The sequence below is a fragment of the Microchirus variegatus genome, assembly GCF_963457635.1.
Source record: "Microchirus variegatus genome assembly, chromosome: 1".
Classification (NCBI taxonomy): domain Eukaryota; kingdom Metazoa; phylum Chordata; class Actinopteri; order Pleuronectiformes; family Soleidae; genus Microchirus; species Microchirus variegatus.
Genome location: NC_139802.1, coordinates 14,214,778 through 14,238,198, shown reverse-complemented (window position 1 = coordinate 14,238,198; position 23,421 = coordinate 14,214,778). Strand labels below are relative to the sequence as shown.

The following is a 23,421-nucleotide window of genomic DNA, read 5'->3' as shown; positions in this document are numbered from 1 at the left end:
GGAGAGTGAGGAGGGAGGACTTTAGAGGAAGGATGACTCACCTAAAGTGCTTGAGCCCTGCACACAACACACACACACACACTTTGACACATGGACACGAGACACTGACACACACACACACACACACATGTACATTACCCCATCTGAAACTGAGTTGAGACCCCCCCGCCCCAACTCCCCTCCCTGTGTTTCCAGTGAGTTTCTCCATCAGGTGAAACAGTGTAAATAGCTCTGTGGACTCTTGTATGATATCTATGTAAAGGGGGGGGGGGTCTAAAAAGTGCCTGATCTGTGTTAGTTAATGCAAAGGAAAGACCGGTCTCTTCCCATTTCATAGCTGATTTCAGGACTAAAACCCTTCTGTCTGTTTGAAGCTGCATGTCGACAGCCAGTGAACGTGTAACTGGACATGCTCTTGTTCTGGTTTCATGTAACTAGGAAGATTACTTTTCATTTCGTCAAGGATGAGCTGGCAACATTTGTACAGGCTGCTTTTTATAATAATGAATTATGTTTCTCCCGCTTATGTCAGTGTGTTAAGGAAATATTGAAATGTGTTTTTTTTTAAGTGATTTCTCCGTATAGTATTGTTAAGGTTTTGCTTCTCCTAAACCAGTATTTGAGCTGAACTATAACGGTTATTTTGGTAATTTCCCCCCGAAATGAAACAGAAGCAGTTTAATACAGTTTTCCATTTGATTTCATCTCAACTCTGTGGAGCACAAAATGATAAATGATTTCAGTTAAAGATAACGCGTGAAAAGCGGCTATTGGTGAACTTGCATGTTGCAGCTGAATAATTCTCACCTCACGCTTTCTTTCCAAGTGTCTTGGAGAACTTATGTAGCCTTCAGTTAGCCTCAAAACTCCAAATCTGTTTAGTTTGTTGATTGTAAAAACACAGTGGTCCAAAATGGTGGCACCTGATATAAATATAAAAGGTTCATTCTGGGGTAATAAAAAACAATTCATACAATTTCTGCCAAATTAACTCATTGGTTGCCAGCCATTTTCAGAGCAGCGTTTTTACTGATTTTCCAAGAACCACAAAACAGTGTGTTCTATGACTATATAAACACCAAAAGAAAGAGTAGATTCTCTTCTTTCATCAGTCATTGGCAGCCAATGATTTAAAAAGATGGACCTTTAAGAGAATATTACATTTGCTCCATCAATATTTACTTATATTGTTACACAGTTCCTACACATTTTCCATTTCAAAATTCCATGCTTTTCCAGACTCAAATTCCCAGAGTTCTCAGAGTATTTTTCAGTCAATATTAAAAATCTGAATACCAATTGTTAGATGCTTATTATGTAAATAAATGGTTTTAAAATCGTTCACTCATTTTTCATGAAGCCAGCCCTCGGAAAACTTCCATGGACCAATGGAAATGACTCAAATTAAATTCCATACTTTTCCATGCTGCATAGGAACCCTGTTATGATAAATATGGAAGAAACCAAACAAAGTTGCATTGTTTTTGCCCCAGTCTGTTTCCTTTATTGTTGGTATGCGAAGTTGGGCCTGTTCACTGTGGAAAACTGTTTTCTAACGTCTGACCCCTAACCTCGCACTGGAAGCACACCTGGATCCAGCTGTTATCTGTAGAATCTGCTGCATCGCGAGTAAGGACTGAACCATACATGTAAACGTTGTCCCGCCTGCAGCGTGTAATAAATAAATAAATCAAGCACTAAAGTAACCAGAAATTTAGCTGTGAGGTAGCCCTGCTCTGAGTTTGAAACTGTTGAACTTAAACCACTTTAATAAGGATTGTCTCACCACCGTGACTCCCCGAGTACAACATGAACTTATTTATTTTGTTTGCTTTTATAACCAATAAATCTGTAATGAGACTACAATGTTGTGTTTTTGTATGTGTATGAAAAAAAACACAACAAAATGTTAATTGTTTATTAGCCTAGTTTACAATTCCAATAAAAAAGAACATATTTATATTTGACACCAATAAGGGAATTTAATCGCACAAGGAGAAAAAAACAAAACGCTCAAGACTCAAGTAAACTTTTTCTTCTAAACCGCAGTGATTAACCTGAATGTTGTCATGGTAACATTAAATGATGGCTTCATGGTTATGTAATCACAGGGAAAACACACTCACATAATCTGATTTTCTATGACCAGAGCTGAGCTGCATATTGAAATCTCAATTACTGAATTGTGCATTGCTGTGATCAAGCCGAGGCCAAAACAACTGTCAAGAGTTTGAGTTTTGAGCATATTTTCACTTGGTGACACTTTAATAAAGTCCAGTCAATCAAGTCACTTCTACAACAAAACTCCAGTGCTGCTGCAATGTTTTACCTGAAGAGGAAAACCAGTGTTTGTGTGTTTTTCCCAATCCTATTGCACCTTTACAATAGTTTTGACATGTATCATAACACTTAATACATTTGAGGAAACTGCTGTGTTGGGTAAAGTATTAGTGGGAAAATCTTTCATTGACATCACGTCGGGCAGCTTCGATTTCATTTCATTTCATCTTGTAGTCTTCAGGTCTGTGGAGAGAAAAAAAAACAAATCAGAACAACACATTAGTATGGGGAGGCATAAGGGTCTGCAAAAAGAGGCAATTACAAGGAAAAACATGGCAAAGAAAGTGACAGATGAAAACCCAGACTGATCTTATCATTTCTTCTTTCATTTCTTCCATGTGCAGTGTCCTCTTTGTGTGTTTTCTCCTTTTAATTTCGTGCAGAGATTACAGATATTATCAAAGCATGCTGTATCACTTCTGATACAAAGAAGGAAACTGTTATCAGGTGTAATAGCTCCGCTATCATCTACACCAGTGTGTTTTCAGTTGTCAAATTTCTGTCTTAGCAAGACTGTGTGTGTGTATGTGCATGTGCGCTTGAGCTTATGCCTTTGTGAGGAACACACACACACACACACACACACACACACACACACACACACACACACACACACACACACACACACACACACACACACACACACACACACACACACACACACACACACACACACACACACACACACACACACACACACACACACACACACACACACACACACACACACACACACACACACACACACACACACACACACACACACACACACACACACACACACACACACGATTTGTGAAATGAATAAGACAGAGTACATAAATGCTAACTAGGCCAAGGTCCATTATCCTTTTTATAAAGCAGGATTAAGTTGAGCTTGACTATGAGGAGATCGGATCAGTAAACATTAAGAAATGGCTCATTTATCAAAACGTGCACGCGCACACACATTATTGCATTCCATGAGTGAAAACTCCTAGACATGCATTCCCTAACACTAAAACCAAGTCTCAATCCTTAAATAGCCCACTAAAATGGTGTGGACCAGCCATTTATAGCAGAATCAGACCATATTTAAAGGCATTTTCTTTGTTTCCAACACATGTAAATATCCTTAACATTAAAAAGCCAAAGTACTGTGATAATAATAATAATAATGAACAGTAGATGTTTTATTTTTCAGATGTATTTATGCACACATCTCAAAAGAAACGTTTTCATTAGCCCAGAGAAACGATGTGTGCTGCTTTATATCCCGATAGATCTCCTATATATGATCTATATATTAGTAATAAACCATATCACCTGGCGTTACTTCAGAAGCAGAGACATGTTTGTTTATCTCGCCATTAGACTACAAATACTGGGGTGTGTAAAGGAAGAAAAAAAAGAGAGACGTGCTGTGTGCAAGTTTCAGTCATCAGCAGCAGCTCATCATTTTATCTGAATCATTTATTTACACCATGACAGACAAACCACCCCTCGTTTTATCCCTCCAGTCTTACGTTGTGATGAGGAGAAAAGGGAGCGCTTGTTTTTCATGTAGCAGAGTGTCCTACTCATGCAAACGTGTCACAGTGGTGGTCATATAAAAATGTGATTTGGAAAGCAGCGTGCATTGATTAATAGTGCAGCCATGGAATTGATGAATGCTAATGCTAGTGCTGAGCAGGTGGAGCGTTCTCGGTTAATGCGTCAGAGCGATGTTTACTACAGGTGAGTGATGCAACAGGCCGACTTTATCATGACAGCAAACTGCGGGTCACGATGTCAGTCCAATCTCCAAACAGGTAATACTTCACTCAGAGAATTCATGAATATGATTAAGTCAAATAACAAGATTCTCTCAATCACGAGGAAAAAACTTGCAAATCCAGACAGTGAGGAGGCAGCCGGCTCCCCACATGCTACATTTTTGACATTTTACGATTTAAATTCAAAGGTTAGACACAGCATCAAGGCCAGGGGGTGGAAATGAAATGTATATAATGTTTTTTAAACAATGCAATGTCAGTTGCAGCTGAGGGGTCTGTGTCCATTTCAAACAAACCATGCATATACATTAAATAAATGAACAAATCAGAGATCAAATTTGAAAAGAAAGATGTGTCATGTTACGATATACTACTGAATGCAATGTATGCTTTTTTCGTCAAAATAAAGTAAGAGAATTTATGAATGATTTTCCATTGACTTCAGCAGTACAGTAATGCAATTTCCATCCGTCTGACCCGATTTCCTCTGCTATATTTCAGTAGAACAGAACATTCAGGCCTGTAGTCACATGTATCTTAGCCAATAATTTGCTGTACTAAATCAATTTTACCAGACGTATAAAGCGAAAAAGAGAGGGAGCAAAATACAGGCTCTGTGTTTTCAAAGTCTACACTTAATTTGTTTATTTCTTATTTACTGGTGAGTTCAGTGTGTCAATGGAAGATAAAGAGGAAAGACATAACATTATCTTGAGGGCCAAATACAGCTGCATGTTACAGTTGGATGTGGCCCCCAGAAGTGAGTTTTTGACCTTAAAAAGTGCCTCTTCCAACCATTCACACCACAGATACACGTGTTTGTAGTTATGATGAAAATTGTTGGGTCTAATTTTGTGTCGGAGTGGCAACACAGAAGAACTGGAAGGCTGTTGAAGTGGATGTACTCTTGCGGATGATGCTTAATAAGACCATGAAAACAACACGCTCTGCACTACTGACAAATCGGAGCATAGCAGCGCGAGACTGCAAACTCACCGTGCATCATTAACATAAAGATTGCACTGTCCTGGATAATTTCCAGTGACATGATGCCTCTATAGTCAAAACAACAACAGTCCAAATGGGCACAGGTGAGGCAGAGAAGTTAACAAATGAAGAAGCCCCTTTGCTGGCATCCTACCATCTGTGAATTTTAGAACCTGTAATTCTCAGATATAATAAACTATTGTCATCGCAGAGTATTTATTTGCACAGACACAAGTGCAGCATTGATATTCCAGACAATCGTGGATGTATAGCAGGTTGGTAGGTTTATGAAAGATGCACAGAACGAGAAACAGTGGGAGATGGTACTCAGCTCAACATTGCCTCCTATTGGCTGTCATTATTAGAATTTATTTTTTTTTTTTTTTGAAATAAAGACTGTTTTAAAGTATCACTCATTATTTTGAAAACTAAAATATATTCAAACAACAGATATGAAATGATTGACATACTCTGAAAGTATATGTGGATGTTAGGATTTGCTTTACTTCTGTTACACTTATGTATCCTCGTCAACCTAATACAACTACATAGCTAAATACATACAAGTGTATTTCTATAATTTCTCTGTGGGATTTAATGAAAATGATACTTCAACTAATCTTAAATAACAGTAGATCACAATATGTGGCATAATTGTTTATAGAAGGCAAAAAAAAATATTAAAAGGCATAAAAGAAAACTCCACTTTTCACGTGAGATACAACTCAAATATTTAAAGTTTTTCTCTCTTCAATAGTTATAAGTATAAGAGTTCATATGAGCAGAAGACATGATCAACATGTCCTTACATTTCCGTGCTGTGTCACTGACATGTTCGCTGTATGTGAAGTCTGCATTTATTCATTTATTGTGTTGCTGTGTTTAACAACAGACTGTGATGTGCGTGTGTTTTTACGTACGGCGTCCACAGCCTGGGGAAGGTGTCTATCTCCTCCCGAGAGTACTCGCTGAGTTTCCTGGGGATTTCTCGGGGCTGAGGCAGCTCCTCTGTCAGGTTGGCACGAATTTCCTCGGGCAGCTCCTGATGAGGGGTGAAACGAGGAGAAAATTTTAAGCAGGACGTAGAATTGAAGACGAAAGCAAGGAAAGGGGGTGGGAGGGGAGGAATGAAAGAAAGAAGGTGACATGGAGACGCTGTCGAGAATATAGAAAGTAACTTTACACCATTAATTAAAGGCTCTCAGATATTCTACAAAGACTTTGAGGGGAGTCCAACATTCTCCTGGGTAGATCTCATTAATATTCATGCGAAGCAGGCGTGTACCTACAGCTTAATTAAGGGGCAGTCGAAATATTTTCAACTAAAAGACAAAAGTTTAAGAAAACTCCTTTAGAGTGTCTGCACTGTTCTGCACAGTCATCGTTCACAATGCTCGCGATGCAGATGAATATAATCGAGTAAATTTCAGGGCATGCGACTCAGGTCAGTGAACAGCCTGTCAATTACTTTTTAATTCCCTTTAAAAGCTGTGATGTGAGACATTGCAACTTAAACATAATCAGCCATTAATCATTTCCTGCCAAAAGTGTTGTGTAAAAACTGCAGTAATACTGTAGTAATATTTAAACAGTGCACATTTTCTCTACTAATGCAGGTAGAGAGAGGATAAACACACATTGTTTTTCATTTACACATAGCAACAATGTACAGTGTGTTGTTGAATATGATGCTGATCGAGAAAAAACACAGCCACTGATGCATACGGTAGATATATATATATATTTTTTTTTGTTTCCATCAATTCCTAAAATATGTACGGCTCTTAAACTGCTAAATGCTCCAGTATCTGTGTCTGACATCTGGTGCTGAGCAGGTGGAGTACGTTTTTTTTATCACAGCTCGTCCTCTGCATCTGTAAACGCTGTGAGAGCAGTGAGAGTAAACCACAGACTCTGTAGTTTCCTAAAACCCAACGATAAGCTGAAAGATGCAGAGCTGAGGGGAAGTGCACAGTTGTTTGACAATTATTTGCTTGATCACCACAAATGAACATGACGTGTTTATTTGATAGTATAAAACAAAATATATTATGCAGTTTATGAATTTTGCAAGACTGAAAAAGCAACTCCTGCATTTAAAGTAACCTCATCGTACAGCTAGGAAAATATAGATAAATACTAAAATGAATAGTTAAACATTACAGGGGTGTATCTGGAACATAAAATGAAAATTGAGTGCATATAACATCAGTGCATAGTGTGCTCTTTCTTCTTGTTTTTAATAAGCCTGGAAGACTGGGTTGCAGGAGGAGTGTGTGTAGACCATTTAGCTCTAAGAGACAAAAACAGAACTTACATCATCGGCAAAGATGTGTAGTCGCTGCATCATGGTTCGCCGGTGTAGATTTTTAGGCAGCATGCCATAAATTGCCAACTTCACAATCTGGTGAGAAGAACATTGTGTAAAATCAGTCAACTCATCCTTTGTCATAAAAAAAAGAAATCATACTGTATGGTAATAATCGTTCACACGTTCTTTCATATCTTTCATACATTTTCTTTCCCACAAAAAAGACTATGTTTCTCAAGAGGCTGGCTGCTAAAATGTGAATTCAACTTGGACCTAGTTGCTGGACTGAGCTATTGGACAGAGATGCTGCATGGAGACCGTGCCGACAAAACCATTCATTTTTCAAATTCCATTTCTCCCTCTTCTCTCTCCAACCTTCCCAATCTCATTTAAACTAAACCACCATCCAGACAGACACGAGCCTGTGGTCAGAGGCTGGACTCAAACATGTATCAGCAAAGAGCCAAAGGCAAAAAAACCCCACCTGACTCACATTGTTTTAAATGATAAAGGTTAGGATCCAGCACATGTTATTCATCTACTTTTATTGGTTCCAACTTAAAAAGAGTAATCACATATCAGTCAAGGAAATTTGAAATATATTGATACCAATGCCATTGCTGATTCTGCTATTATTTCATTGACCAGTGTTTTTTTGTTTTTTTTATGAGGAATGAAGTCGACCTACACATGCTTTCACTGTGAACTACATTGTTTTATTCTCTCTGTCTGAGCATAGCTAAGAAACTGTCAGTAAAAAGTGTCTTGTGTTATAAATAATAATTCTGATGGTTTAGACAAATTGTAACTTGTCACCAATTACCATCCCTAAAAACAACAAAGTTGTTGCTGTGGCCTTTAAGCAAAGTATGGATTGTCCTCACACTCGCGTTTCTAATTTAATTAAAATGTAATTTAATTAGTTCAAATGAGAATAAAATGTCTTTTACAAGAGAAATCTTGCACACATTGGTTTGCAAATACTTAATTTCATTTAATTGTGTTACGTACAAAGCCAGACTCTGCTCCTCCTGTGACACAACACACCCTGAAACCATGAATATGCAACACAACCAAAACCCCAGGAATTATCCCTGAACTGACAATGCCGTACTGACTTTCACCAAACATCCACTGCAGTTTAATTCCTATCCTCTGCACCTCACAATTATGTGCACTAACAGCACATATGAGGGGAAAGGATAAATGTCAAACCCTGAAATGCCTCCTCTGCACAACAAGTGGCAGGCACAGAAATTATACTAATCTTCAATCATAAATACAGTGTATACTTTGGCGGCAGTGGCAAACTTACAGCCTGTGGGTCTTTATGATGTAACTGGGCAGCTGTGACCTGTTTGAATCCACCTGGATACCTTTAGAAAAGGAGACACTGTTAGTTCTAGTGGTACAGGATGAACCCATGTTTAACACACTCTTCTCCATTTACAGTTTTCCCAGGTAAATAAATATAAAAATCTGAAATGGTAAAGAGTGTTTTGTTCCTGATTGATGGATTGATTTTTTTTAATCAAATATTTATCTGATTTAAACAAAAGAAACACCTTGCGGAACAATTGGCAAGCCATTTTAAATGTTCCATCAGAACAACAGAAAAGGAAATGTTTAAGTCCCGAATAGACTCATTGTAACTCACACCCAACACAAAAGCAGCAATATGGTGTTTAAGCAGATATAAGTTGAAAGCAAGTGGGCTCTTACCCCGAGTGTGATGAATAGACTTTCTGCTCCCATTTGTTTCCAGAGAAAGCTATTTGTCGGGTGTTTATTATTACTACATGGTCACCACAGTCACCTGCAAAGATGGTCAAGGTCACTGTTAAGCTGGAATTCATAGAACAAACACTCTGTTTTCAAAGATACAGACAGGTGCAGATGCAGTTGGACTGTAAATATCTAAACACAAAGCTATTTAATTAGCCGACCATCCCTCCCCCAACACATGCACTTGAATCTCTAGAAATCTGTTAAATGGTAGTGTGTGACCAAATAGAAATCTCAAAACACCAATGCAGATCAAGGCTACAGGGAAAGAAAAAATAAACAATCAAATGATAGGGAGACAATGAAATTGGTCACAATGTAATTGGTGCAGGAGAGTAAAATGAGTTATGAAAGGTTTCCAAATGTGGAAAAAAGATTCTCCCTTGAGCCTCTGAAATAATTTTCAATTTTCCAGAGGGACTCCTCGCAGAAGTCCAATGTAACAGTATGGGATGTCTAGGTCTGAGAGATGTTAAAGTTGTTTTAAATTGAGAGGACTATTGCTTGGAAGGCAAAAGAAATATGCTATCGAGGGACATGGCAGCAAATCAATGTTGAGATTAGAACCAAGGACAATGTTTTAAAAATCCCATCCCAGTTGGACGTTAATTCTAGAGAAAATATGTGACTTAAATTCCAGAAACAATTAGAGAAGCAGACACGAGTATTGAAAATGTGTTATACTCTGCTGCCATCGTGTGGCCATTCTATGCCAAACACTTACACGAGGGTGGAGAAGAGTAGCTCTCATACTCACTGATTGCATGGTAGATTGGTTTGTGTTTCCCCTGTAATCTAACAGAACACATGGCTGCAATCTTCCCTGGAGGCTGCATCCTGGCATCAACTAAGAACCAGGAGCGGGCAAAGGTTGCCCATTGCTGAAAGCAGAAAAACATGGGAAACATGAGATTCAGGCCTTATTGTATGTAGATACAAATCAGATGTCACATATATAAGTGCATTTGCGTCTACAATTCAAGCAGACATATCAGATATTCACCTGTCAATACGACTCGTTCTCTCTTAAAAAATAGGGCAGTGAATGATAAAAAGAAAATACACTTGTACACCATCTACAATGATGCATGACTCTCTTTCAATCGAGAGAACTCAAGCCAGTGGACTCATGCTGAGGTTTCATCATTTTGGTATTTTGGGTCAAGGGTTTTTAAATTTCAGCATAACACGACGGTCATTTCCATTTTAGCCTACTGACCATTTCCAGGTCAGTTGCCCCGTCCACCCTGGGGATTGTCTCCCCAAGTGAAACATTAACGGTAAACTGTTATTTTTGCTTGCATTACTACACAGTGTATTAGTCTTCATATACATAAAATGTAAAAAGTGTATTAAGTGCCTAGTTTTTCACCACCATGTAAACAGGTCTGAATGTTTAAGTTTAGAAAGGTTAACAAATAAAATGTTATCACGACTCGTCTTGTGAAATAACTACTAGCTTGTTAGCAAAAATATAGCAAATGTGATTATCAGCCCATACAACAGTACATGCAATAAACAGTGTAGCTGCGAGATAAAATAAACACATTCATTAAATTAAATTGTACTAAGTCACCTGAGCAGATCTGGAGAAACTTGACATTTCGCCGATTCTACCAGAACATCCTCAAAAAATTTGACCCTCAGCGTGAGTGACGGTCCGTTCTTTAAGTTGGTTCAGTTGAAACAAGCTCTGATGCTTCATATCCTATGTTGCAGCTCCAGCTACCTGGAGTGACATTCTCCAACATTCAATCCACTTATTTTACCTGCTAATGCTTCACAGCGATATTGTTAACTATTATAAGACACATATATCGGCAACTTAAGTATAACTCGAATCTATCAAACAGTAGTTTATTTATGTATGTATTTATTTACGTTAGGCTCATAGAGTAGTTTCTACCCGGTCCTATTTTGTCGTCGGACTTCTACGTAGTATCCACATCCTCCCCACGACAGATAGAGCGCGCGGAATTTTGACAAGTCAACATTAGCAGTGATTACATTTAACGTTTTTTGTTGTTGTTTTTTATTTATATATATTACGGAAATTCCTAGATTTTAAGCATTTGTCTTAACGACCACACATTATCGACTTGATCTCAAAATGAGAACTTTAGAGGAGGTGCAGGCGACACTGGAGATCGCTAAACTGAAAGAGGAGGATCTACACAAAACAATCCACTGTCTTTCTTTTGGGGAAAATGTTTCCTCTGCAGATTATTGCCTGGTGGAGCTGGACGACACGCTTTGTAAGCACATCGAGGTTGGTCATAGGTAAGCTAACAGACAACAAGCTACACCGGAGCCCAGGGGCCGTCTACAAAGTCGAAAACAGTCGAAAAAAGATATTTTAAAAAAAAAATATACAACCACTTCCCTATAATACAGTGTAGTGTCGTCAAACGTTATGTACCGCTCATTGGTGTCATGTACATTATACTTCACCACTCAGTTCGAGTTAATGTTGCTTTATATGATTTCTGGGATTATTTATTATAAATAAATGTCAATAGCATCAACATAATACAGTGTAGTGTCATTAGCTTTGCATGATGCTTCACCACTTTGTTTAAAAACTGCGTTTATATAATTTCTGGGAATATTGATCAGAAATAAATGTCAGTAACTTCGAATCTGTGAATATATTTAATTTAATAGTTCATTTTAAGGTTGATTTTATATTGTTCAACAAGTGTATCCTCTAACGTGGTTTTCACTCAGACATCATAAATGAGTTTACAGTATGTGTGTAATAAATAAACTGACTCTAAATCTATGCTAGTTTGTAGTACACAGCTCCTGGACTGCTTCATATATTTTACATAAGTCTTATATCAACATTTTTGTACTTTACTGCTTCCAATATTTAATACGGATATAAATATTTTACAAAATACAAATTTGTCAATAGCTTTCAATTCATGTGACCCCCTTTTTTTCTTTTCTTTTTTTAACTAATGCATTACCAGTCTGTATGCCCAGAACAAACTACTGTGTTTTGCATTTCAATTAGTTCAAGTTTCATGTTTTAGTAAAATGATGACGATAATTAGAACATCTTTGCAGTGCTGTGCCACAGGATGTAGAAGCCAGATAGGTGTAAATACGCCGTTGAATGTAACTGATAAACAACAATTTCAAATGTCTTTTTTTGCAGTCTGGTGATTCGGGGGGATAAAGATGAGCATGCGGTGCTCTGTAGTGGTGACAAGACTTATGATCTTAGAATAGCCGACACGTCCAACCTGCTGTTGTTTGCACCAGGATGTAAAACTCCAGATCAACTTCCTAATGACCAGGAGAGCTCTCAGGTGGTGCACACTCAGGTAAGGAAATCCCACACATATGAGCAACTGTAATCAAGAAAAACCCACACAAACATGCTGGAAATATGCTTGTAATTGTTGGATGAGTCCAAGATCCATGTGCATTGAATGATTATACTTGTTTTCTAGATCTGGGGATTTTGCAACAGCTATTGGGAACTGAGAAAAAGACACCCTAAGCTGAGGAAAATGACAAAGCTTTTAATGGAGAATCCTTATGAAGGACCTGCTTTGGGAGGGCAGGAGGAGAGCACAGAGAACAGGGTAAAACATATTCATTATGAACATTTGGTTGCAATTAGTATGTAAATATAGGACATGTATGCTAAATTAATAGAATTCTGTCACCATGTAAGCCATCAGCAAGGTTCAGTGACATTTACACATCAGAAGCATTTGATTACTGTAAATGGTCTTTGTTAGATTAAATATCAATGCAGAATTAACTGATTGTTGGGCTTCTGTGTCAGTATCTGTTCACAACGTGTACCTTTCTTATTGAATTCATATTGTAAATGTGCTATAATGGCTGTTACTGCTGTTATGTGTTCCTATATTGTCAGTACACAATGCAGGATCTGTTGGAGAGGATCCAGGCCAGTGAAGAGGAGATAAAGGCCCACTTAGAAACCATCCACGCTTGCCAGATAGATGGTAAACAGTGACTATTGTGATATAAATCCCATTCAAAGGTATTTATCATTAATGTTATATGAAATTGTATGAGAGCTTCTTTCTTTCTTTTAGGCTTCTGGCGGGTGCTGGACTTTGACTATGAGATGAAGCTGCTCGGTCATGTGACTCAGCTGGTGGATTCTGAGTCTTGGTCCTTTAACAGGGTTCCCCTTCAAACCAGTCTGGAAGAGTTAGCCCCACTGGAGCCCAAGTAAGTTTAAGCCAAAAGTAAAAATCTACTAAAAGCAAAAGCAGCATGTTGATGAGCTAACGTTGTTAGTAGTACAGTAGGTACAGTAATGTATAACTACTTTGAGCCATGCTCCAATAATCATCTTTTATTCACAGAGAGATGATCGAGCATTGTTTGAACTGCTATGGGAAACGTTATACTGAAAACGGTAAAACTATGGAGATACAGTTGACAGACTATGAGATTTCTTTTCTTTAACAATCTACTACTATACTAAAATATGTGTCTCCTTCTTCCTCTATACAGATAAAGTGTTTTATGTATTGCATGAAGATAAAGTCTGTCGAGGGATAGCACTAATGCTGCTGCAGAATGCAGTCAAGTTCAACCTGGGAGAGTTTCAGGAGGTTTGGCAGCAGAGTGTTCCAGACGGCATGAGCACAAGACTGGACCAGCTAAAGGTTGGTCTGTACCTCACTTACACTGTTATACTACTGATGTAGTTTTCATTGTGCTGTGTCTACACTTTGCAGACCACACCGTAGAGTGATGTGGCTTGTTGGAGTCAGACTACTTGTCTCTGTTTTCAGGAAAATGTTTTTCAAGACAATTATACTGCTGCGTTTGGTTTACAGTTCAGTTTCCAAATGCCTACAAACTAGACTCAATATGCAGCATTTTTGTTGCATACTTCTAAAACTAACCTTGGCTAATCTTGATGTTGTGACAAAAGTGCGACCTGCTGCAGCTGTTTCTCTGCACTCGTTTCTACCGATTGACCTTGCCAAGAATGTAAACGGAGTGCTGACAGCTGTGTGTAAATCTTCCAGAGTGTTGCCTTGGTTGACCGCACGTCCCATCCAGAGACCATCTGCCTGCTGCGAGTGGACGATCTCCCAGAGGACACGCTGGAGCGCTTCAACCACCTCTTCACACTCAGAGAGAAGTGGACAGAAGATGACATCACACCATACATACAGTGGGTGTCAACAGCTATGCTATAGCATTTAAAGGTCCACTGTGTACTATTAGTGACATCTTATGGTGAGATGTGGGCGTAGTAAGCTTCTGCTTCAAAACGAATGTCAATTCCAGCTGCTATAGAAACATGGTGGTGCAAAATGGCGGTCACCCTGAAGCAAGGTCCTCACCTTAAAGGTCCCATATTATGCAAAATCAACTTTTAATCATTCTCTGACTGACTTTAATCAGACTCTGGAGGTCCCACCAGTTGGCAAAGTGTGAAAAAATATGACTCACTCATGTTGTTGTCCTCCTCAGTCTAAGTACAGGAGATGAAACACGCAATGTTGACTTCTGCGCTCATTGGGGCGGTAAATTCCGCCCTAAAATCCCTGGAATTGTTGTCTCGTGGAACTCCGCTTTGTCCGTAAAAGCGTGTGTTTGTCCGTAAGAGTGCTGGCGAGGGCAACAGTATCCAAAAACCGGAAGTCCACGAAAAGTTCTATTCTTGGCTCCACAGTGCAGCACAGAGTCCTACACAAACTTCCAGCCTCAGAGGATTTATCTGTCCAGTGGATACATGTGATATATGACGGCAATGTGCCTGCTAGAGCCTGCAAATTATCACTTTTCCAAATGCTAACTGCTGTTAGCTCCCAGTAGCCTCTGTGGCTGATGCCATTTCCTGTGGTGGTGCGTCATCCTTATGGTATTTTGACCAAAGCATGTCACAGACATGTTCATTAGGACACCAGGGAACTAGTTTAACTAGAGAAATAGGGTATAATATGACTCCTTTAGGTACATATCAAATTCTAACACAGCCCACACTCCACCTACCAAGTAAAGGCACTGTTGTCAGTTAAGATTCATGCATGACCCAGGAATTTACCATTCCAAACAGTACAGTACTGTGCTGAACCGTACCATGATGGAAGCGCAGCATAAAAGTGATAGACTGGACTTTTAATAACATTAACCACCTGATTTTTAATTTCTTTTTGCCCTCCTCATTCACCTGGTTCATTATATTTGTGTCTTGTTTCACTTTGTCCAGAGACCTGTGCGGAGAGAAACAGACCACTGGAGCCCTCCTCACAAAATATGCTCGGTCATCAATGCAAAACGGGATCAAGGTCTTCAACTCCAGAAGGCCTGTAGCCACATGAACAGCTCCATCGTCCAGCAGTGCATTTACATGTGGACATTACATGTGGTTTTGTTTATCACCATTACGACTAACTAAGAACTTCCCTGAAAATGCCATTAGGATTGTAAAAGTGTATGAAGAAGCTATTATTGCAGCAGGTTCAAATGTTAAAAAGCTGTTGTCACGGAAAGTAAACGTAATCTTTATTTCTATTTTTATGTTGTCTCTAAAATTATTACACACTGAGAATAAAGTGAACTGTTTTAATATATATAATCTATTCTTTCTCTCTCTTATTGTCTTCAATTATCTTGAGTTGTAAGTCTCACTTTCAGCATGGAGTATAATACAGTTGTTGTACCAGAGGTTGTCCACAGGGTGGCATACTGTGCTGATAATGTAGGCCACACGAGGTATGAGCAAGTTTATGATGTTTTTCTTATAACTATGTTGTTCCACCGGCCTTGTCCTTTCTTTTATCAATTGTTTACCAACATATTTATTTTTGTTGTTGTTTTTCTTTCTTTTTGGCTTACCTTGTTTCTTCAGACTGGATCCCTGTCTCGGTCAACAATTGGTTGATCAATGAATTGACAAGAGGATTTGTCAATTAGAAATTAGATTAGACATTTCAAGCTGTATTTATTCAAATGAAGCATCATAAAGTAGGCTGTATGGTCAGTTCTCTGAGGGCGAGTAGAGGTCAATAACTACAAATCACTATGCTTAATGCAGGAGTGTATACTGTAAACCCACCTACTATACAAAGCACAGACATATTTAAATGTAATTCCCAGCCTCTTTACATTGTGTAAACAGCCCAGTCTGTCAGACATTGATGTTGAGCGTGTGCATTTAATTGTACAAGTCACAGTTCCACGTGTGTGTGACTCACCGTGAGCCTGACCCTTCACTAAAATAACTGTCTGAGTATAAATCAGTGTCACTGGCATGGGAGAGAACATGGACCAGACACTAAAAACTACACAGCATTGTTTCAACACAACACATCTGTGTTTTCAATATTACGTTATCTGTGCTGCTTAGCTGACTAACCCTGACATCATCCAAAGGGAGTACCAACTTATCAGTTCTTGGGGGTAAAGCACTCCCAGCTCTTTGTAAGAATGTGTTTGTGAAATCTTTTCTGTTGGACTGCATGACGTATAACAACGAGGAATTGCCTTTACTTCTGTTCCTCTGTATGATCTTTCTTCTCTTTTTTTCTTGGTACTTTAATAATTTCTTCACCCATGTTGACTCACCCTGCTTCTGCATTCTTATGCATACTGCATAGAGATGGTGGTTTTGTGTCTCGTTGCCCCAGAACAGCATCTCGCTAATTAAACATTCACCATCATTGCTTCTTCTTAGCTCTGTAGCACTCTCTATTCTCTCTGTAACGTAGTCCTATAGTGATTCTGTCCATGGCCTCACAGATGCTGTTTTTTTTACTTTCTTTTTTCACGGTAGCTCAATGTAGTTTTTCCTTATCTACGCTTTTTGGCCAGTGTTCACTCTGGCTCTGTACCCATGAATATGCTGAGATACCACCAAAGAACTTCAATGGCATCTGCTCTAATTGCTCATAAAGATGATAGTTTCTCTGTGGTCTTGTGGTTCTTGAGATAATAAAATTGCAAGCAGATATTCACACTCATTACATTACAGTTAGTTACCAGATGATTTATTCAAAGATAAAGGGTAAAAATACATGTATGGGCCATAACAACACAACACAAACTTCTATGGAAAAATACATCCAGAGCGAGCTTGTGCCAAATTAAAACACCAACCAAAGTGATCATATTAAAACTGCGGGATTGGAGGAGGTGAACTTTTATTTTCTCATTAAAACAAAAAACGGGTTCACCAGTTTACGACCCAATGTCTTGAGACTATAGGGAACAACTGGTGGTAAAATTGGCGCAGATTTCAGATAGCTCAAGTGCTTTCTTATGTTCATTTGTTAATTAAAAGAGTCAAGTTATTTATTCATTTTCATTTGGGGAAACACCTTGGGGAACACCTTTTAGTGTTAAGCCTAACATTTAAGTGAAAGCATACAGTAATTACAAAATGGAGCTACATTTGAATAGACTGGCTTCATTCAAAGGAATTTTGTACTACATTATTAATGTTTCCAAATAGAAAAAGAAATCTAAACATAATTGAAGATGTTGGAATTCTTAACTCCAACACTGAAGTAGTTATTACTCGTGGGCAAAATAAGGGGAATTACAGTATTTTTCAACCTGGGCCCTATGTTTATAAGTGTGGGTGTGTACGTGAATAATATTTACAAAAAGTTTATGATTACCGTAGTGTCACTCAAAGTCTTGCACATAGGTCAAAGCAGTTATTTTCAGTTAACTGGATCATGAGTATTGGTTCATTAAAAACCGTCAACAGACTCCTGTGTGATGTGGCTACCGGTCGAGCATGTCCTGCAGGTCTGCCACAACAAAGGCAACAACTGCCCACAGTGCTGAGCACAGGTTCATGTCTTGAGGGTCCTGAACAGTCATGGTATCACCCTCACTATGATGGAACCAAAAATATCGACTGTCTGCCACATGGAGGCTGGCACCTGGACGAGAGAAGGAGAGACAAAAAAATATAAGCTGTTAGATTTAATATCTAAAAACAAACTTTTTTGAATCTGTCGAGGAGGGCATTTCCTTAGTATATGTAGTCCAAAATTTGACTTTTTTTTTTTTTTTTCTTTAAGTTTTGGTCCAAAATTGGACAAAAATGTCATACAATACTATGTCGTCCAAAATTTGACAAAAACAAAATACTATACTATGTTGTCCAAAATTGGACAAAAACGTAATGTTATACTCTGTTGTCCAAAATTTAACAATTTTTTAGAAAACATTTTTTTTGTTTCAAAATTGGACAAGAACGTCTTCCTATATGTTACTTAAAAAAAATATTTTTTGGTCCAAAATACCACAGAAATGTCGTCCAAAATTTGAAAAGAAAATTTAAATTTAGTTTTTAGTCCAAATTGTAACCAAAACGTCATACTATATACCATGTTGTCAACCAAAATGTCATGCTACACTATTTCGGCATAAATCTGACCATTTTTAAAAAACAAAAAAACAATTTTGGTCCAAAATTTTACCAAAACGTCATACTATACTATGTCGTCCAAAATCTGACAATTGTATTGAAAAATAGTTTTTAGTCCAAAACGTGACCAAACCGTCATACTATACTATGTCGTTTGACCAAAATGGTATACTACACTATTTCGGCCTAAATCTGACCATTTTTTTTTGAAAAACAATTTTGGTCCAAAATTTGACCAAAACGTCATACTATACTATGTCGTCCAAAATCTGACGATTGTATTGAAAAATTGTTTTAGTCCAAAATGGGACCTAAACGTCATACGATACTATGTCATTGACCAAAATGTCATACTACACTATTTCGGCCAAAATCTGACAATTTTTTTGAAAAAACAATTTTGGTCCAAAATTTGACCAAAACGTCATACTATACTATGTCGTCCAAAATTGGACAATTTTTTGAAAACATTTTTTTAGTCCAAAATGTGACCAAAACGTCATACTATACTATGTCATCGACCAAAATGTCATACTACACTATTTCGGCCAAAATCTGACAATTTTTTTGAAAAAACAATTTTGGTCGAAAATTTAACCAAAACGTCATACTATACTATGTCGTTGACCAAAATGTCATACTACATTATTTCGTCCAAAATCGGACAATTTTTTGAAAACATTTTTTTAGTCCAAAATGTGACCAAAACGTCATACTATACTATCTCGTTGACCATAATGTCATACTACACTATGTCATCCAAAATCTGACAATTTTTTTGATAAAACAATTTTGGTCGAAAATTTTACCAAAACGTCATACTATATACTATGTCGTCCAAAATCTGACAATTGTATTGAAAAATAGTTTTTAGTCCAAAATGTGACCAAAACGTCGTACTATACTATGTCATTGACCAAAATGTCATACTACATTACTTTGGCCAAAATCGGACAATTTTTTTGAAAAAACAATTTTGGTCCAAAATTTTACCAAAACGTCATACTATACTATCTCGTTGACCATAATGTCATACTACACTATTTCGGCCAAAATCTGACATTTTTTTTGAAAAAACAATTTTGGTCCAAAATTGGACCAAAACATCATACTATACTATGTCATCGACCAAAATGTCATACTACACTATTTCGGCCAAAATCTGACAATTTTTTTGAAAAAACAATTTTGGTCGAAAATTTAACCAAAACGTCATACTATACTTAGTCCAAAATCGGACAATTTTTTTGAAAACATTATTTTGGTCGAAAATTTGACCAAAACGTCATACTATACTACACTATGTCGTCCAAAATCTGACAATTGTATTGAAAAATTGTTTTTAGTCCAAAATGTGACCAAAACGTCATACTATACTATCTCGTTGACCATAATGTCATAATACACTATGTCGGCCAAAATCTGACAATTTTTTTGAAGAAACAATATTGGTCCAAAATTGGACCAAAACGTCATACTATACTATGTCGTCCAAAATCTGACAATTTTTTGAAAAAAATTTTAGTCCAAAGTGTGACCAAAATGTCATACTATACTATGTCGTTGACCAAAATGTCATACTACACTATTTCGGCCAAAATCTGACCATTTTTTTGATAAAACAATTTTGGTCGAATATTTGACCAAAACGTCATACTATACTATGTCGTCCAAAATCTGACAATTGTATTGAAAAATAGTTTTTAGTCCAAAATGTGACCAAAATGTCGTACTATACTATGTCATTGACCAAAATGTCATACTACATTACTTCGGCCAAAATCGGACAATTTTTTTGAAAAAACAATTTTGGTCCAAAATTTGACCAAAACGTCATACTATACTATGTCGTCCAAATTCTGACAATTTTTTTGAAAACATTTTTTTAGTCCAAAATTTGACCAAAACGTCATACTATACTATCTCGTTGACCAAAATGTCATACTACACTATTTCGGCCAAAATCTGACATTTTTTTTGAAAAAACAATTTTGGTCCAAAATTGGACCAAAACATCATACTATACTATGTCATCGACCAAAATGTCATACTGCACTATTTCGGCCAAAATCTGAAAATGTTTTGAAAAAAATGTTTAGTCCAAAGTGTGACCAAAATGTCATACTATACAATGTCGTTGATCAAAATGTCATACTGTACTATTTCGGCCAAAATCTGACAATTTTTTTGAAAAAACTATTTTAGTCCAAAATGTGACCAAAACGTCGTACTATACTATGTCGTTGACCAAAATGTCATACTACATTATTTCGGCCAAAATCTGACAATTTTTTTGAAAAAACAATTTTGGTCCAAAATTTGACCAAAACGTCATACTATACTATGTCGTCCAAAATCTGACAATTTTTTTGAAAACATTATTTTAGTCCAAAATGTGACCAAAACGTCATACTATACTATGTCGTTGACCAAAATGTAATACTATACTATGTCATTGACCAAAATGTCATACTACACTATTTCGTCCAAAATCTGACAATTTTTTTGAAAAAACAATTTTGGTCCAAAATTTAACCAAAACGTCATACTATACTATGTCGTCCAAAATCAGACATTTTTTTGAAAACATTTTTTTAGTCCAAAATGTGACCAAAACGTCGTACTATACTATGTCATTGACCAAAATGTCATACTACATTACTTCGGCAACAATCGGACAATTTTTTTGAAAAAACAATTTTGGTCCAAAATTTTACCAAAACGTCATACTATACTATGTCGTCCAAAATCTGACGATTGTATTGAAAAATTGTTTTAGTCCAAAATGTGACCAAAACATCATACTATACTATGTCATTGACCAAAATGTCATACTACACTATTTCGTCCAAAATCTGACAATTTTTGGAAAATTGTTTTTAGTCCAAAATGTGACCAAAACGTCATACTGTACTATCTCGTTGACCATAATGTCATACTACACTATGTCGGCCAAAATCTGACAATTTTTTGAAGAAACAATCTTGGTCCAAAATTGGACCAAAACGTCATACTATACTATCTCGTTGACCATAATGTCATACTACACTATGTCGGCCAAAATCTGACAATTTTTTGAAGAAACAATCTTGGTCCAAAATTGGACCAAAACGTCATACTATACTATGTCGTCCAAAATCTGACAATTTTTTGAAAAAAAAATTTTTGTCCAAAGTGTGACAAAAATGTCATACTATACTATGTCGTTGACCAAAATGTCATACTACACTATTTCGGCCAAAATCTGACAATTTTTTTGATAAAACAATTTTGGTCGAAAATTTGACCAAAACGTCATACTATACTATGTCGTCCAAAATCTGACAATTGTATTGAAAAATTGTTTTTAGTCCAAAATGTGACCAAAACGTCATACTGTACTATCTCGTTGACCATAATGTCATACTACACTATTTCGGCCAAAATCTGACATTTTTTTTGAAAAAACAATTTTGGTCCAAATTTGGACCAAAACATCATACTATACTATGTCATCGACCAAAATGTCATACTACACTATTTCGGCCAAAATCTGACAATTTTTTTGAAAAAACTATTTTGGTCGAAAATTTGACCAAAACGTCATACTATACTATGTCATCCAAAATCTGACAATTGTATTGAAAAATTGTTTTTAGTCCAAAATGTGACCAAAACGTCGTACGATACTATGTCATTGACCAAAATGTCATACTACATTATTTCGGCCAAAATCTGACAATTTTTTTTTTAAAACAATTTTGGTCCAAAATTTTACCAAAATGTCATACTATACAATGTCGTCCAAAATATGATTTTTTTTTTTAAAACATTATTTTAGTCCAAAATGTGACCAAAACGTCACACTATACTATGTCGTTGACCAAAATGTCATACTACACTATTTCGGCCAAAATCTGACAATTTTTTTGAAAAAACCATTTTGGTCGAAAATTTGACCAAAACGTCATACTATATACTATGTCGTCCAAAATCTGACAATTTTTTTGAAAACATTTTTTTAGTCCAAAATGTGACCAAAACGTCATACTATACTATCTCGTTGACCAAAATGTCATACTATACTATCTCGTTGACCATAATGTCATACTACACTATGTCGGCCAAAATCTGACAATTTTTTGAAGAAACAATCTTGGTCCAAAATTGGACCAAAACGTCATACTATACTATGTCGTCCAAAATCTGACAATTTTTTGAAAAAAAAATTTTTGTCCAAAGTGTGACAAAAATGTCATACTATACTATGTCGTTGACCAAAATGTCATACTACACTATTTCGGCCAAAATCTGACATTTTTTTTGAAAAAACAATTTTGGTCCAAATTTGGACCAAAACATCATACTATACTATGTCATCGACCAAAATGTCATACTACACTATTTCGGCCAAAATCTGACAATTTTTTTGAAAAAACTATTTTGGTCGAAAATTTGACCAAAACGTCATACTATACTATGTCATCCAAAATCTGACAATTGTATTGAAAAATTGTTTTTAGTCCAAAATGTGACCAAAACGTCATACTGTACTATCTCGTTGACCATAATGTCATACTACACTATTTCGGCCAAAATCTGACATTTTTTTTGAAAAAACAATTTTGGTCCAAATTTGGACCAAAACATCATACTATACTATGTCATCGACCATAATGTCATAATACACTATGTCGGCCAAAATCTGACAATTTTTTTGAAGAAACAATATTGGTCCAAAATTGGACCAAAACGTCATACTATACTATGTCGTCCAAAATCTGACAATTTTTTGAAAAAAATTTTAGTCCAAAGTGTGACCAAAATGTCATACTATACTATGTCGTTGACCAAAATGTCATACTACACTA

General features: G+C 36.8%; 3 protein-coding genes across 3 annotated transcripts in view; 1 reads left to right on the top strand and 2 right to left on the bottom strand.

Annotated features, from left to right (window-relative positions):
* Positions 1-1,904: 1,904 nt before the first annotated feature.
* On the bottom strand, positions 1,905-10,843 carry mrpl13 (mitochondrial ribosomal protein L13). The gene is made up of 7 exons (XM_083893754.1): positions 10,754-10,843; positions 9,935-10,058; positions 9,115-9,208; positions 8,708-8,768; positions 7,399-7,485; positions 6,002-6,123; positions 1,905-2,523 (listed from the first exon to the last, which is right to left on the bottom strand). Exons 1-7 carry the CDS (start codon positions 10,778-10,780, stop codon positions 2,499-2,501), a joined length of 540 nt encoding a protein of 179 aa, XP_083749880.1. The 5' UTR covers positions 10,781-10,843; the 3' UTR covers positions 1,905-2,498.
* A 444-nt stretch (positions 10,844-11,287) lies between these two features.
* On the top strand, positions 11,288-15,509 carry dscc1 (DNA replication and sister chromatid cohesion 1; the record flags this gene model as incomplete). The annotated part of the gene is made up of 9 exons (XM_083887428.1): positions 11,288-11,457; positions 12,341-12,509; positions 12,639-12,773; positions 13,073-13,163; positions 13,257-13,395; positions 13,533-13,585; positions 13,684-13,838; positions 14,208-14,356; positions 15,398-15,509. 9 exons carry the CDS (start codon positions 11,288-11,290, stop codon positions 15,507-15,509), a joined length of 1,173 nt encoding a protein of 390 aa, XP_083743554.1.
* Positions 15,510-17,251: 1,742 nt separating this feature from the next.
* The window catches only part of LOC310935672 (carboxypeptidase Q-like), a gene marked incomplete at its 5' end in the record, with an annotated part of 28,796 nt that continues 22,626 nt past the window's right edge, over positions 17,252-23,421 (bottom strand). Inside the window, one exon of the mRNA XM_083899606.1 lies at positions 17,252-18,080. Coding sequence (XP_083755732.1) covers positions 17,920-18,080 — 161 coding nt within the window. The 3' untranslated portion in view covers positions 17,252-17,919. The remainder of the gene's footprint in view (positions 18,081-23,421) is intronic.

Bases quoted from the DNA above. Each gene is read 5' to 3' on its own strand.
- mrpl13 (XM_083893754.1), bottom strand. From the start codon at position 10,780: ATGTCAAGTTTCTCCAGATCTGCTCAG. The intron at 10,059-10,753 runs GTGACTTAGTAC...TTCTGCTTTCAG, and splicing joins GTTTCTCCAGATCTGCTCAG to CAATGGGCAACCTTTGCCCG. The intron at 9,209-9,934 runs GTGAGTATGAGA...CCATCTTTGCAG, and splicing joins ACCAATCTACCATGCAATCA to GTGACTGTGGTGACCATGTA.